The sequence below is a fragment of the Rhopalosiphum maidis genome, chromosome 2 (genome assembly GCF_003676215.2).
Source record: "Rhopalosiphum maidis isolate BTI-1 chromosome 2, ASM367621v3, whole genome shotgun sequence".
NCBI classification, from domain to species: Eukaryota; Metazoa; Arthropoda; class Insecta; order Hemiptera; family Aphididae; genus Rhopalosiphum; species Rhopalosiphum maidis.
Window position 1 is genome coordinate 63,350,055 of NC_040878.1, and position 14,298 is coordinate 63,364,352.

The window sequence follows — 14,298 nt, forward strand, 5'->3', positions numbered from 1 at the left end:
TCACACTGTTTCAGTATTGAGTAGTCATGCGAGGAAGTGGTGAGGTCGGCCCGTTCGTCCGGTCGACGGGTGAAGCAGCAGTAGTTTAGGCGGATTGGCCGGAAACGTGGCCCGTTTGGGAACGCCTGACCGACATACGTTTCCGCCCGACGGGAAACCCCGCGCGCCGCAACCCGCCCACACATTTCATGCTGTCTTTGTTGCACTATCGTCCCGTCACCGTCGCTCGCTTACGCGCGCGCGCTCGCTCACCCGTCCGTCCTGTCCCCCGAGCATTTCGCATGAATGGGAACGCTTTTCGGAAGGAAGGACACAACCAACACACACATATACACACACATACACACACACAAACACACACACACCGAGAAACCATGAATCAATTACTTTTTTGAATGAAACGTCGTTGATGAATTGGCGGTGGACGTGCACCGGGTTTGCGCGAAATGACGATGGCTGAGGGTAAGCCAAACTTCAGGGTCGTGGAGAGACTAAAGATCAAAATCGGTGAGTAGTAAAATATCATAACGTTCCGTCCGTTGTTCCGTGTCATGTACTCGAAACGGGTGTTGGGAGGGCCATCTTTTTGGGTGCCCGTGTCGATGGCCCCCCTGCGCATTGGTTTACATGTAAACGCGTCAATGGAGACCTGTTAACCCCCGAAAAAATAATCATGAATGACCGAAATGTTGTTATTGTTTTGAGTGTAGGTGATGCAAAGAATTTGGGCAAGGGACATTCGTCACTCAGAGACGGACATTGCACAATTACACTTGACCAGGAAGAAATATTCCGTACAGCTACTATTGAAAAAGCGATCGAGTGAGTACATCTACCTGACCGATTGTTTGTGTCTTATCAATTTTTGTGTCATACCTATGTACTGTCGACATGCCCTTGTAATAGAAACCGCTGGTACACTGGGTCGTGCAGGATTTTGTTCTGTTTAGAAATGATTCTTGATACTTTTTGAATAAGAGGTGTACTTAATAAGTAATAATGAATGGTGGACAATGGTCGATGGCGTTGTAATTCACTACATACTCTACTGCATTATTGTATTATGTGTATTCATTCAATGAACCTTAAATACATTTTTTTTGAAAATAATATTTAATTTTAATTAAGTATTATTATATCCCAATATACTATTGGTTATTAAAAAAAGGAAATATTTTATTTTATTTTGTGGACACAAAACTAATTAATACAATTTTAATTAAAATTAAATTTTATATACATATTTTAAAATGTAATGTTAGGTAGAATTTTTATTTTGCTTTATTGTGGTGCGTACATATTATTCATAACTGTTCGAATCATTTATTATAATGTTATTTTAAATATTTTTTTATAAGTTAGCAATTATGTTTCTGTTATGATACCTAGTTATATACTTATGCTATTATATTTAATCAAACTAAGTTTATCTATATTTTATATTTAGTATGAGAATAAACAATAATTAAGATAAAATTATGTAATGTTCAAATGTTGAATTGAAGTATGACCCATTGTTACCATTATCATTTGATTATAGATCAACTATAAGTATATATCATACTAACAAGTAGCAATATAAAAAATGATTAACATTTTAGATTAAACTTATATGCTTTCCTGACGATTGTAGATAATATTCTATCTACCATTTTTTTAATTTGAATTTTCAAATGGTACTAATATTTTTATACAAAATACATTTATCGAATACCTATAGGACGTTATATACCACTATGCCGTGTAATTACGGATGTAAATGATGGCGAGATAATTCCTTAAAGGCACGTATTTATAATTTGAATGGCACGTGAATATATTATTGACATTATAAATATTTGTTTTACAAAAATATTATTAATTTTATAACTACCTATGAAAATAATATTTCGGTAAAATATGTTAAATAAGATGATTGAGGACTTGAGGTGACCTTATAATCTAACATTATGTATAGCTTTTAAATGCAATTTAATATTTTTATGAAATATAACAAATTAATATTATATTTTTATAACATTTTTTCTCTATTTTCTTTTGTCACTTTCAGTAGTTAGGTTAACTACTATATTTTACTTCACCTAACCTCTGAAAAATACTTAATTTTAATTATAAGTCAAACATTGCTCAATTTAAATGAAAATGAAATATTAATTTAGTTAATTTGGTTTAGTTCACATGTTTTATAAAATGTGTGTAAATTAATTTATTGTTAAGTATTGAGAGTATCACAATTTTAAAACATTTTAAAAACCTATTATAATTATGTAATAAATATTAACCATAAACTAAGTACATTTTATAACATTAAAAGTTTGGCAAGGGTGATAACATATAAGTATCTAAATAATTTTAACTCTGGTACATAATTTGGCAAACTGAACATTCACTAGGGAATTCACTGGCACTGTTTATGCAGAATAACATAAACAATTTTTAGGTAAACTTACTTATGAATTCTTTTAATTCTTTTAATTGTTAAATTAGTTTTTTTTACAGTTAGTGGAAAAAGTATTGTTTTGAGAGATTAATTGTTTTGACATAGGTATATTTTTTAAATTAAAATCAGTCATATTTATTTTAATTGAAATTTGTAAAAATAAATTTTAGTTAAAATTGATTGATATTTATGTTGTATGTGGTTTTTATATAAAAGAGAAAGATCTCTGTTAAATTTAAGTAGCATAAAAAATAAACTCGTAAAATGTTGATTTTTTTTGAAAAACAATCAGAATAATAAAATCTAAAAATAAAAATAATTTATGTAGGATTATAAAAGAATAAATTTTCATGTGATAATAATAAATTAATGTTTTGTGTCTATAGTTATAAATAATACCTATTTTTAAACCATTACTGAATTCATCCCTTCTATCATGTGATCACATTTTGTTTTTGTATATAATATATAAATATTAGATTATAAATATTTTCTATTTCCTATAAAAAAAGTAATAAGTTAACAATTATGTTTCAAACAATTACTTCTAATTAATAATAACAAACTTTTTTTAACTTAAGGCTGAACATAGAAATATTGATATTTATAGGATTTTCTGAATAAAAAATTGAGTTTAGTAGAATTTTGTTATTACTACATTATAATACATAGCTATTTAAAGTATTTAGATAATATATTTAAAAGTTATTGACTGTTTTTTAAATATTAATGTAAGTTACAGTTACGTGGGTTCTCTGTTCTATTGTTCACATTGGAATATTTGTATCACTTAAATGTCTGTTTTTAGAAAATAGTCTAAAAATAACGAAAATCATATTTTGTTGATCATTACACTGTCTTGGTGAACAAATAATGAGATGACATAATATTAAAATTTCCATGATATCAATATTTAGTGCGAAAATAGTTAACTACTCTCTCTCCGTAGTTTTTTCCTCGTTTCGATCCACAATATATAATAGGTTGATATAATAGATATGAATAAAAAACTAACTGAGTGATAGTATATAATACTTTATTCCTACATTGCTAGTTGTTTAATTACATATTTCTTATTAATAATTATGTATATGTATTTAACTTATAGCTTACTTATAATTATTATTATTTAAATTTTTATATTTATTTATTTTTTAGTCCATTTTGGGGTGAAGAATTTGAGTTTGAGATACCTCGTCGTTTCCGTTACCTTGGTGTATGTGTTTATGAACGAGATAGACCATTAGGAAGAGTAACTGTCCGAAGGGACCAATTAACATCATTTAACGACAAGGATCACTGGTTCCCTTTACGACCACTGAATGTTGAATCTGAAGTACAGGTATTTAATTTTATCATTAATACCATATCTAGATTATAGAGTATTATAATGTAGATTTAATTTATTATAAGCTCTATGGAATTAAGTGTATTTAATTGAAATAATAAACCCCTACACTATAATAAATTAATGAAGAATTAATAAAATAAAAAAAAAAACTATTGTCTGTAGAGTATGATATGATCTATAATACATTATCAATATAAATAAGAATAATATTTAAAAAGTTAAAGAATTTATAAAATTTATTATTTTATATTTCTAGAAAGTAGATATATTTTTAATGTTAACATTTATCTTGATTAGTTGGTCTGTAGCTAAACATTCTTTTAAACATGAAAAATTTATACCTAATGTAAATATTTATTTTCCTTATCTAATAAGAATCTCAAATACAAAAGAACCAATTTTTGGGTCTACATAATATGAATTTTTTATGTGATTTCATAGTAAGTATAATCTCATAAATAAAGTTATATTTAACCATTGAGAGTATTGTTGTCTATTGTATTGAAATTTCTGGTACATAGCTGCCATAAAAGTATATTTTTGAACAACTAGTTAAACTATGATAGTTTTTATTTATATATTTCATTTTGCAAATCTTTTGTTTGCATTAGAATATGTAGTTTTTGTTAAACATAAAACATTTTATACATAAAAATAAAATGAAAATGGTTAATTATTGTTATTCTTCACTGTAATCTGTTCATGGTTGTTCAAGTTGACTAATTTTTTCAATTTCAAAAAAAATTAAGTTAAGTTTAAAGTTCCTTTATTTTTTTAATCAGTAAATGTTACAAGTTAATGAGGAATAAAGTAACTTAATTTAGTTAAAATCCGTTACTTATAATATGTATATAAAAAAAAGTAGAAATATAGTAATTTACAAAGTTTAAGGAATTGCATAGTAATATAATATAGGTTCTATATTTAAAAAAAAAGTTAAAATTATTTGTTGCGGGTACTTTCATATGTGATTAATTAATGATGAAATCCAACAATATAATTAATGATATTATATTTCTTTACATAATAGTCTACCTGTAACTTTTTCAATTTTAATTGTCAAACTATTTAAATTTTTTAAAATTATTATTAGAATATAATTATTTACACTTATAACATTAAGTATTAATCAATCAACAGTAAGAATAAAATATTTAATTAAATCATTATTTTATTTTATCATATTAATTGATAATAACACATCATATTATTCATATCAATATTATAAATAAATCAGTATGATAGTTAATTAAGTTTTTTGCATTTATACTTAATTATCAACTACAAATGAAGAATAAATATCAATACAGATAAGTCCTTTCATATTCCTTTTACTTTAAGAAAAGCTGTTCTACCTACAATCTATTTTCAAAACAATCCAATCCAAACCACAACTCAAACCAAATACTCAGGCCTAATTTAAGATAAGCGTCTAACCTGGGGCCCACATTTCAAAATTAAAAGAAAGGCTTTTAACACCAGACTTTGTCTTTTACAGCCTATCCTTAAGTCCAAACTTTCTATTGACAACAAATTATTAATATACAAATCAATGTTAAAACCTATCTGGGCCTATGGCATCCAAATATGAGGATGGATGTGTTAAACCTTCCCAAATACAGACTATACAAGCTTTCCAGTTTATTTCCCTTCGTCAAATAACATCTGCGCCATGGTATGTTTCAAATCTCACATTACATAAAGATCTTAAAACAGAAATAGTCTCTAAAACAGCTAAAAGTTACTATAAAAATGTCCACATCAAAACAATTAACCACACAAATCCATTGAAATCAAACTTAGCCAGTGAATTCATGCCAAATAAACCCCTATGTCGATTAAAAAAACACTGGTGTCGACATCTCCTGAATCCCAACTCGTACTAACTAAAACAAAAAAATAAAACTCTACCTCAAGTTAGAAGGTATCCACACTGGTGGGCCTTCTTTCTTACGCCATGTCATGTTATAAGCCATATAGCTATTAAATTTACTTATTTCAATAGGGAGTTTTTGCTTAACACCGGTTAAAAATTACGGTTAAAATAATGTTCGGTTAAACCAAACATTTTTGTTTTTAGTGTAATTGATAGAACTTCAGTTTTAGCGTTAACCGGTAAGATTTATTTTAACGTGAGATTAAAAACTGTTATCAAATTTAAATGTTTGATAACCGATTACGTTAAATTATAAAAAATAACCGATTAGGATATTCAAATAACCGTACCGCTATTTGGAACGCATGCGCAAAGACATATTTTGGTAAATACCGTTAACGGGTTTATACTCTATTTTTATGTAAAAAAAAAAAAAATTATCAACAAAACCTATGTCATGGTTATTTATTCAATAGTGTTTGAATTGGTCCCTCTTTAAAAACAATATATTTATACATACTTCTTATAATTGTATCCTCATAAATAAGACATTTAAATATTCAGGTAAGTACATTTTTCTACTCTCTCATTTCCTTTTTAATTCTTTTAAAACTCAACCATTGTTACTCATAATATTAAAACTTTAGTTGTTATATATAAAAGCTATTAAATAATTTTTTAATGCATTATTTTTTAATAAAAAAAATATATATATATATATAATTTAACTACTTTTATTGGTTAATAATAAGTTTGCAAACGTGTATAGAATTCTACTGGCTAAATTAGTTATATTTTTATTTTCTTAATAATAGTTACTCTTACAACTGTCCTGTTTAATATTCATATATTTTTATATTTTTTATGAATATACAATTTTATAATAATTATAAATTATTATTTATTACTTATTACTGTACAGTAACAGATAATACTATATACCTATTAATTGTTTAATTTATTTTATATTTATATAAGTTATTTTGAACACTATTATAGAATTCAGGAATAGTGCAATACACTTAAATTGTACAATTTAGTATTAGGTGCCTATTTAGAAGTTATAATACATTGGGTTCTAATGTTTGCTCTAAACTCCTTGCCCTATCAAATTCAAAATAAATTCATTTAATATCCGAGACCATAAACCATTTTACCAAATTCATTCCAGTAGAAACTATATCCGAACAGCCCTGCCAACCTTTAAATGACCGCGGGTAATAAATTTGTTTTCGACTATAATTAGCAATCCTTAAGGTCTATAATATAGACTCTATATACTATTTAAATGGTTAAATCAAGATCAACAATTTTTTAGTACCTACTAAATATGTTATAAATTATTTTGTAATTGCACTATACACTACCATATTGTAATAGGATGTATTGTCTGTAATTTGAAAAAATAAAATATAACATTATAATTTATAAAAAATATTTGATGTTTCTGATAATCTTTTTTTTTAATAAAAAAAATGTACAAATTAAATATATTTTAAATTCATGGAGCTTATATTAGAAAAAAGTTGACTTTTGACAAATTTATTAATCCTGAAATTAGTGTATATCACAGAAAAATTTTTAACTCTTAAGTTTTAAGTTCTAAAATAAGTATTATTTAACCTTAATCATAGTCTTGAATTACTGTAAAATAAAGTTATTCATTAATTGTACAGACAATAAAAGGTACTTGTACATTAAGCTATTTCTCAATTTTATGATACTTTATACTTTATACTTTATAACCTTTTTACAACAAAAATAAAATTAATCTGTTAGTCTGTGCGAGTTACGTGGATTATATGTGGTTGTTATAATTTTTATTATTATTAATAATCATTAATATACATTTTTTGAATATAAGTTATTTATATCAACATATAATTTTAAATAAAAATACAGGTGTCCGTTTTTTAAAGACACGTGATTTATTACTTAATGAACGATGTATATGAACTTAATGTATATTACAATTGAAATAAAACAATTTGTAGTGTTTAACTAAGAAAAGTTCTTAAAGATAGTAGAAAACAAGATTCAGAAAGAAATATTTTAAATAAAAGTATAAAGTAAAAATACTGCATTTTAAAAGTTAGAAAATTTTCATTTGTAGATAGCATAATTAACCAACATACAATTTCAAATTAACATTGATAAAGAATTCACGGTAGATAGCATATTATATAAGTATTAAAATGATAAAAAAAATCTGTTCCATAAATGTGTGCTGTTAACTAAATATGTTTGTTCAGGGAAAAATTCATATTGAAATAGAATTTGGCGAAAACCGAGGTAGACTAGGTGTTCGCTTAAATGAAGCATGTGAATTAGCCATTACAAATGGAAATTGTGATCCATTTGCTGATGTTACAGTTCGATATACAAATGATAAAACGGAAACGCAAAGAACTAAAGTCAAGAAAAAGACTAATTCACCTGTATTTGATGAAGCTTTTGCCTTTACTGTAATGTTTAATAACACTTAGTTTATCAAGGAAAATTGGTTTCATAATATTTATTATTTTAGCTACCTGGATTAAGTGGAATTCATAAACAGCACATAGCAGGGCAAACACCTACAGCTGATTGGGCTGAACTTATAGTTACACTTTATCATGAAATATCTAGTAGCAATACTGTATTTTTGGGTCAAGTAACTATACCATTACAAGGAAGAACCGTTAGTGCATGGTAAGTTTATTTAAATAATGAGATTAAATATTAAATCTCAATCAAATTGTTTTCTTTACATAGGTATTTTCTTCAACCACGAAATAAAAAGTCAAGTCTCAGGGAAGACCAGGGTTTTAATTATCCAAGTGTAGGGTCATTACGTTTAAAAATTCATTACACTGCTGATCATGTTTTACCATCACACAATTATGAACGTCTAAAACATTTACTGTTAAATAGTCATGCAGTAGTGGTAATTATTATTTACTTATTTTTTATTTGTTGATACAATCTTGATAATAAATCATTATGTATAATTATTTAGCCAACAACTGCTAGTACTGTGTACCTTTTGGGAGAAATTATTCCAAATAAAATAGATTCTGCTCAGCCTATTGTACGCATTTTGCTGCATCATGGGCAAATTATTCCGACAATCAAAGCCCTTGCATACTGGGAAATATCAAAAGTTACGTAAGTAAATTAAGGATATATTTTATTTTTTATTTAAAAGCTTAAATTTAATAATTATGTCTATTTATTTTGTAGTGATGCAAATACTATATTTCGTGGTAACTCTTTGGTGTCTAAAATGATGGACGAATCAATGCACATTTCTGGAATGAGGTATTTACATGAAACTCTAAGACCACCATTGGAAAGGCTTTTAGCGGAAAGAAGACCCTGTGAAATTGATCCTGCAAGAGTTAAAGACACAACAGTTATCAGTCATAATTTGGCAAACTTAAAAGTAAATTATAATAATAATTAATATTGAATAATAAGTAACAAGCTGAAGACATTTCTTTGACAACATTAAACAATTTCAATGATTTTAGATTTATGTTGAAGACGTATTTAAAGCTATTACAACATCAGCCCTAAAATGTCCTACTGTAATGTGCCAGTTATTCCATACGCTGAAAGAAGTAGCTATAAAATATTTTCCAGGTAATTTTCGTTTATACTTTGGTATATATTTTAAATTGATTATTTTAATTTTTTTTTTTAGAAAACAAAGAAATTAAGTATTCAGTTGTGTCTGGATTTATATTTTTAAGATTTTTTGCACCAGCAATATTAGGCCCCAGGCTTTTTGATCTCACGAAAGAACAAATTGTATGCTTTACTTTATCAATGTTTTTGTTTCTTATCATTATATTCATCATGTTTTTTTTTATCTATTTTTTTCAAAGGATTCTCAAACAAACAGAACTCTCACTCTGGTATCAAAAACTATCCAAAGTTTAGGTAATCTGGTTTGTTCACGATCAAATTTCAAAGAAGAATATATGTCATCAATGTATCAATCTGTATATACTGAACAACATGTTACTGCAGTTAGACAAGTAAATTGTTTGTTAAAAATAATATTTTATATCATTCTCACATTATATGTTTATAGTTTTTAGAAATTATTTCTGCCTCAGCTGGTCCAGAAGAATGTACTCAGGATACTCCCGTAACACTCAAAGAAGGGTAATAATTAATTTAATTATTCATTATTATTTCATTTATGATCACATATTTCCCCATTATTGTTGTATAATGGTTAAATATATTTTAGCTATCTAAGGAAAATTACCTCGTGGTGAGTAATGTGTGAAGTTATAATACAATGGAAACGTATTTTTTGTCAGGTGATCGGTATTCCATTGTACGAATATGAAAAATAGAATTCTGATCATCTTGTACTTCTATATATAAATATATTTTTTTATAATATTTTAATTATAATTATTTGCTATAGGATGTTGACTAAACGTGCTCAAGGTCGAAAAAAATTTGGTAGAAAAAATTTTAAACAACGTTATTTCAAATTAACTACACGAGATTTGTCATATGCTAAACAAAAAGGTAGATAATATTTAGTTTTATATTGATAAAAAGTTTTATTAATATTTAATATATAATTATTTTGTATTATCTTAGGTAAAGAGTCTCTCTGTACAATTACATTGTCAGACATATTGGCCGTTGAACGACTTCAACAAGAGTCGTTCAATAAAAATAATATGTTCCAAATAATTCAACCAGAGAGAATTTTATATATACAAGCTAATAATTGTGTTGAAGAAAAAGAATGGGTTGATTTATTAACTAAAATGTGTTTCTCAAATAATAAGCGACTTACCCTTTATCATCCAGCTGCTTTTATAAATGGCACTTGGCTTTGGTAAGTTCACTATTGTAATGTTTTACTGATTCTGTATTAAAATATTAATTAATTTTATAGTTGTAAGTCTAACAATGAAAGAACCAAGGGATGCCAAGAAGTATCAACTTCTGTCGATCATATACAAACTAGTAGTGTTGATGTTGATAGAGAACTCTCTAGAATACATGCACTTTGTGTGACTCATATTGACAGATTTGATAGTGTTTTAAGTAAGAATAATAATTATTATAATTTATAAAATATTGTTAAACTTTTATTTATATATCATCAGTGGGGTTCACATTGAAAATCAATTGACACTTATTTTTCTTAGATTATTTACTTAGAAAAATGTTTATATGTTATTAATATTTTGACTATTTTATTTTTAATGATAAAAAATGATTAACAAAATGAGGTATGAAAAATAATTATAAGAGTATTAATTATCTGTCTTTTATATTATTATTGTGTGTATGAAAATTGTAATACTTCTTCTCAGTGTACATTTAAGAATATTGATTTCCTAACTATTTATATAAACTATTTGTCCACTTCTTTTATTTGATCTTACAATTTTTTTTTTTAAATAACTAAACATTTAAGTCATAAGTAGGAAGGCAAGAGTTAATTTTCAAGGTTATATTATGTTTTGTTATTTATGATTTATGTGATCACTAAATATACATGTTAATTTATATTTATAGAAGCATGTGAGTGTAAAGCTGTATATCCAGGAGATAGGTTATGTCTCCCTATACTAATTGAAGATCCAAAAACTACATTTATAACTTTATCTACTTTGCGAGAAATAATATATACATTAGAACAAGAGCATCGTACAGTTTTAAGGACTATTGCTAGAGAAACAAAATATGGCAGCAAGTATGTTTTATTGTATTAACATAATATTATAAAATAATTATAAACAAAAATATTTGACTAAATTAATTTTTGTTATTTTAGACAAGCACCAATTGGTGATGATAATTACCTACTACTTGCAGGGCGAAAAGACCTCAGTGCACATCATCAAAAAGTTTGGTAGCATACATTTAAAAGATCCCGTTCGATTTAAAGGGGTAACAATACAAAACATAAATTTAAATAGATTATTAAAAATCTAAATAATTTTTATAGAAACTTAATTCAGTACATTATTAATATATTACTATTAATATTTTATTAATTATTTTAGGCTTATCCTTTAATGTTAAAAATCGTTAATTCTCAAATTTTACAAAAATTAACCAATAGATATAATGTTGTTATGACATGTATAGTTTTATACACGCTTCTCCATTAACAAAAACCATTGTGCCAACAGTAATTAACACCCTTGTGTTCATATGATAGTATTCATATTACTTAAGTATGTGTATATATATTTTTCATTATTTTTTTTCTTTGGCAGCTTATATTTTTTTACAAATTCTCTATTTCTCTAAATTATTTAAAATTTACCAAATTATGTGTTTAAGTGTTTTATATAGTTTAAAAACAATTAATTGAGATGAAAAACTTAAAGATTATAATATATCTGTTATAAAAAAATTGTAAATGTAAGTAAATCGACTCCACATTCCCTTTGTTTTCAATCTTCTTTGTACAAAATTATTATAATATTATTAATGTACAGTATTTATTATTGAATGAGCAGTTTATCCCCATCTTTTATCTTTTTATCTATCGAGTCGATTGTACATTTTTCTAACACCAACAATGTTGTGATTGTTAATTTTTAACCCGAAACACCAAATTATTGAATTAATGTTTAAGATAATATTTAAATATCGTTAATGTTCTTAAAAAAAATTACTAAAATAACATATAGACGTGTTAATGTTTGAAATATTCTTAATTTTTTAAGTCTTCCTTATTTTAAATTGTATAATTTTTAGTTACCCTAACAATTTTAAACAATTTTCTTATTTTCAAATAATATCATATAATATAATATATAAGAATGTATTTATTTTTATTTTTTATTATACATATTTTTTTTTTTACTTGAATTTAGAGTGTATAACAATTTGTTATTAATTTCATGTCAAATATATAATTAATTAAAGCATTTATTATCATTTTCATAGTACAAAATATGATTTTATATTTATATATGAAAAAACATTTCCCGAAGAAGAAAACTCCACTATTATTATATTAATATTATCCTCATAAACATATAATTAATTAATAATTATGCAATATGCATACATGCGTTTGTATAATGTTGCTCCTGCTTTTAGTTTTCTTGTAAAAAAGTAATTTAAATAAAATTATTAATTTAGCATTTATTCGGTTGTGTTTTTCTTTTTCCTATAAAATGCCCCAAGAATTTAGGTATCTGGTTAAAGTAGTATATTTATTAAAAACATTATGAGTAAATTTACTAATGTACATTAATATAAATTTTATTTAAAGTCTAAAACAACTGATACTTATTTTCAATTAATTAGTTTTGATTTATCAACATATTTTGCTATCCGTACTTAATAACTGAACAACTCATGCCCCTGAATAACAGATTTGTAAAATGGGAATATACTCAGTGTCATTTACCCAAGTATTACTGTTGTGTAATAATAAATTATTTTATTACCCCAAGCAAACCTGGGTCAGACGCTAGTATACTTATAAAATAGGTAGTTTTAAAGCTTTCATAGAGTTGGATTACTTTTGAATGCATTTATTCATGAAATAAATTTGAGATTTTCTTACGAATTTAAAAACTTAATTTTCTTGAATTATTAAAAAATTGTTGTTTGACTTATCTTCAATTGGTTAAAAGCAAAGATGAAAATGTATTCTTTAAAAAAAAGTCAATGACTGTTTAAACACAGAATAAAAATTATATAATGTGTTAAATGTTTGTGAGTCATGCGTTTGTGGCATTGTAACATTTATTACATCAATGGTGGCGTGAAAATTGTTCATTCATGAGAAAAACAATTTTAGGGACCAAAATAAATAACTTACGAGTACATTACATTTATAATAATATTAATAATATAACTGTAGGTATTTATTGTGTATCTATCAACTACTAACACTGCATCTACCGACAAACAGTCACGAGACCCAGGTTTCATAGAGCCTTTGACTCGCCGTCACTGTAATACATTTAATATCAATGTAAAAATATTAGCTATTTGTAAATATTTCTAAATGTTTTGTTGAACATGTGACTTGCAATTAGTATGATGTATAACTTTTGGATAATAAATATTGAAATTTGCTTTTGAACATTAGCAGTTGATAAAAATATATGTTTATTCATGCACAGACGTCTAAATTTTTTCGAATGTTCAACAATTTTTACTTTCTTTTTTTATTCTTTACAAATAGTTTATTAGGTGCAGTAGTGGATTAATCTTCTTGGCGTTCTGAGGCTCAGTGTTTACCGCCCCCTTTTTTTGAGAATAAAAATAAAATAACAAATTTGCCGCCCTTGGGTCGAGCCTCACAAGCCTAGTGCCCTAATGGTTAATCCGCCACTAATTAGGTGAACATAATTTGTTATCGTTCATATTATTGTATTATTTCAAGTCCAACTTTTAATTATTAATACCTACTAAACCTTTTAGTGGATTTAGTATTCAGCTGCTAAAATAGAATGTTTTTTGTTTTTTTTTATATGGGTATCACGTATGTACAGTATATAGTGTATACTATACACTATAAACATTAATTGTTACTTAAACGCACCATTTAAGATATTGAGCGTGCTTATACGTAATATTTTTATCATTATATTGTGCTAAGCTAACCTTGAAAATAACTTACTGTCAAGTACAGAT

The 14,298-nt window shown here is 25.9% G+C and overlaps 1 protein-coding gene across 2 annotated transcripts; it reads left to right on the forward strand.

Annotated features, from left to right (window-relative positions):
* The first annotated feature begins 88 nt into the window (after positions 1–88).
* Positions 89–12,217, forward strand: LOC113551513 (GTPase-activating protein). 2 transcript variants are annotated; one of them, XM_026953783.1, is made up of 18 exons: positions 89–507; positions 711–822; positions 3,599–3,782; positions 7,920–8,132; positions 8,195–8,358; positions 8,422–8,593; positions 8,666–8,814; positions 8,890–9,091; positions 9,180–9,291; positions 9,353–9,459; positions 9,537–9,689; positions 9,746–9,819; positions 9,908–9,931; positions 10,091–10,197; positions 10,273–10,516; positions 10,577–10,728; positions 11,206–11,383; positions 11,465–12,217. In XM_026953783.1, the coding sequence occupies exons 1-18, from the start codon at positions 447–449 to the stop codon at positions 11,544–11,546; spliced, it is 2,490 nt and encodes an 829-aa protein (XP_026809584.1). In that variant the 5' UTR covers positions 89–446; the 3' UTR covers positions 11,547–12,217. The 2 variants fall into 2 exon arrangements, with proteins under 2 accessions (XP_026809584.1, XP_026809585.1); XM_026953784.1 differs by lacking the exon at positions 9,908–9,931 and having other exon boundaries at positions 11,465–12,215.
* Positions 12,218–14,298: the final 2,081 nt, after the last annotated feature.

Excerpts from the sequence above, each read along its gene's own strand:
- LOC113551513 (XM_026953783.1), top strand. The coding sequence starts at position 447 with ATGACGATGGCTGAGGGTAAGCCAAACTTCAGGGTCGTGGAGAGACTA. Across the intron at positions 823-3,598 it reads ACTATTGAAAAAGCGATCGA|TCCATTTTGGGGTGAAGAAT; the intron begins GTGAGTACATCT and ends TTTATTTTTTAG. Across the intron at positions 10,517-10,576 it reads ATAAATGGCACTTGGCTTTG|TTGTAAGTCTAACAATGAAA; the intron begins GTAAGTTCACTA and ends TTAATTTTATAG.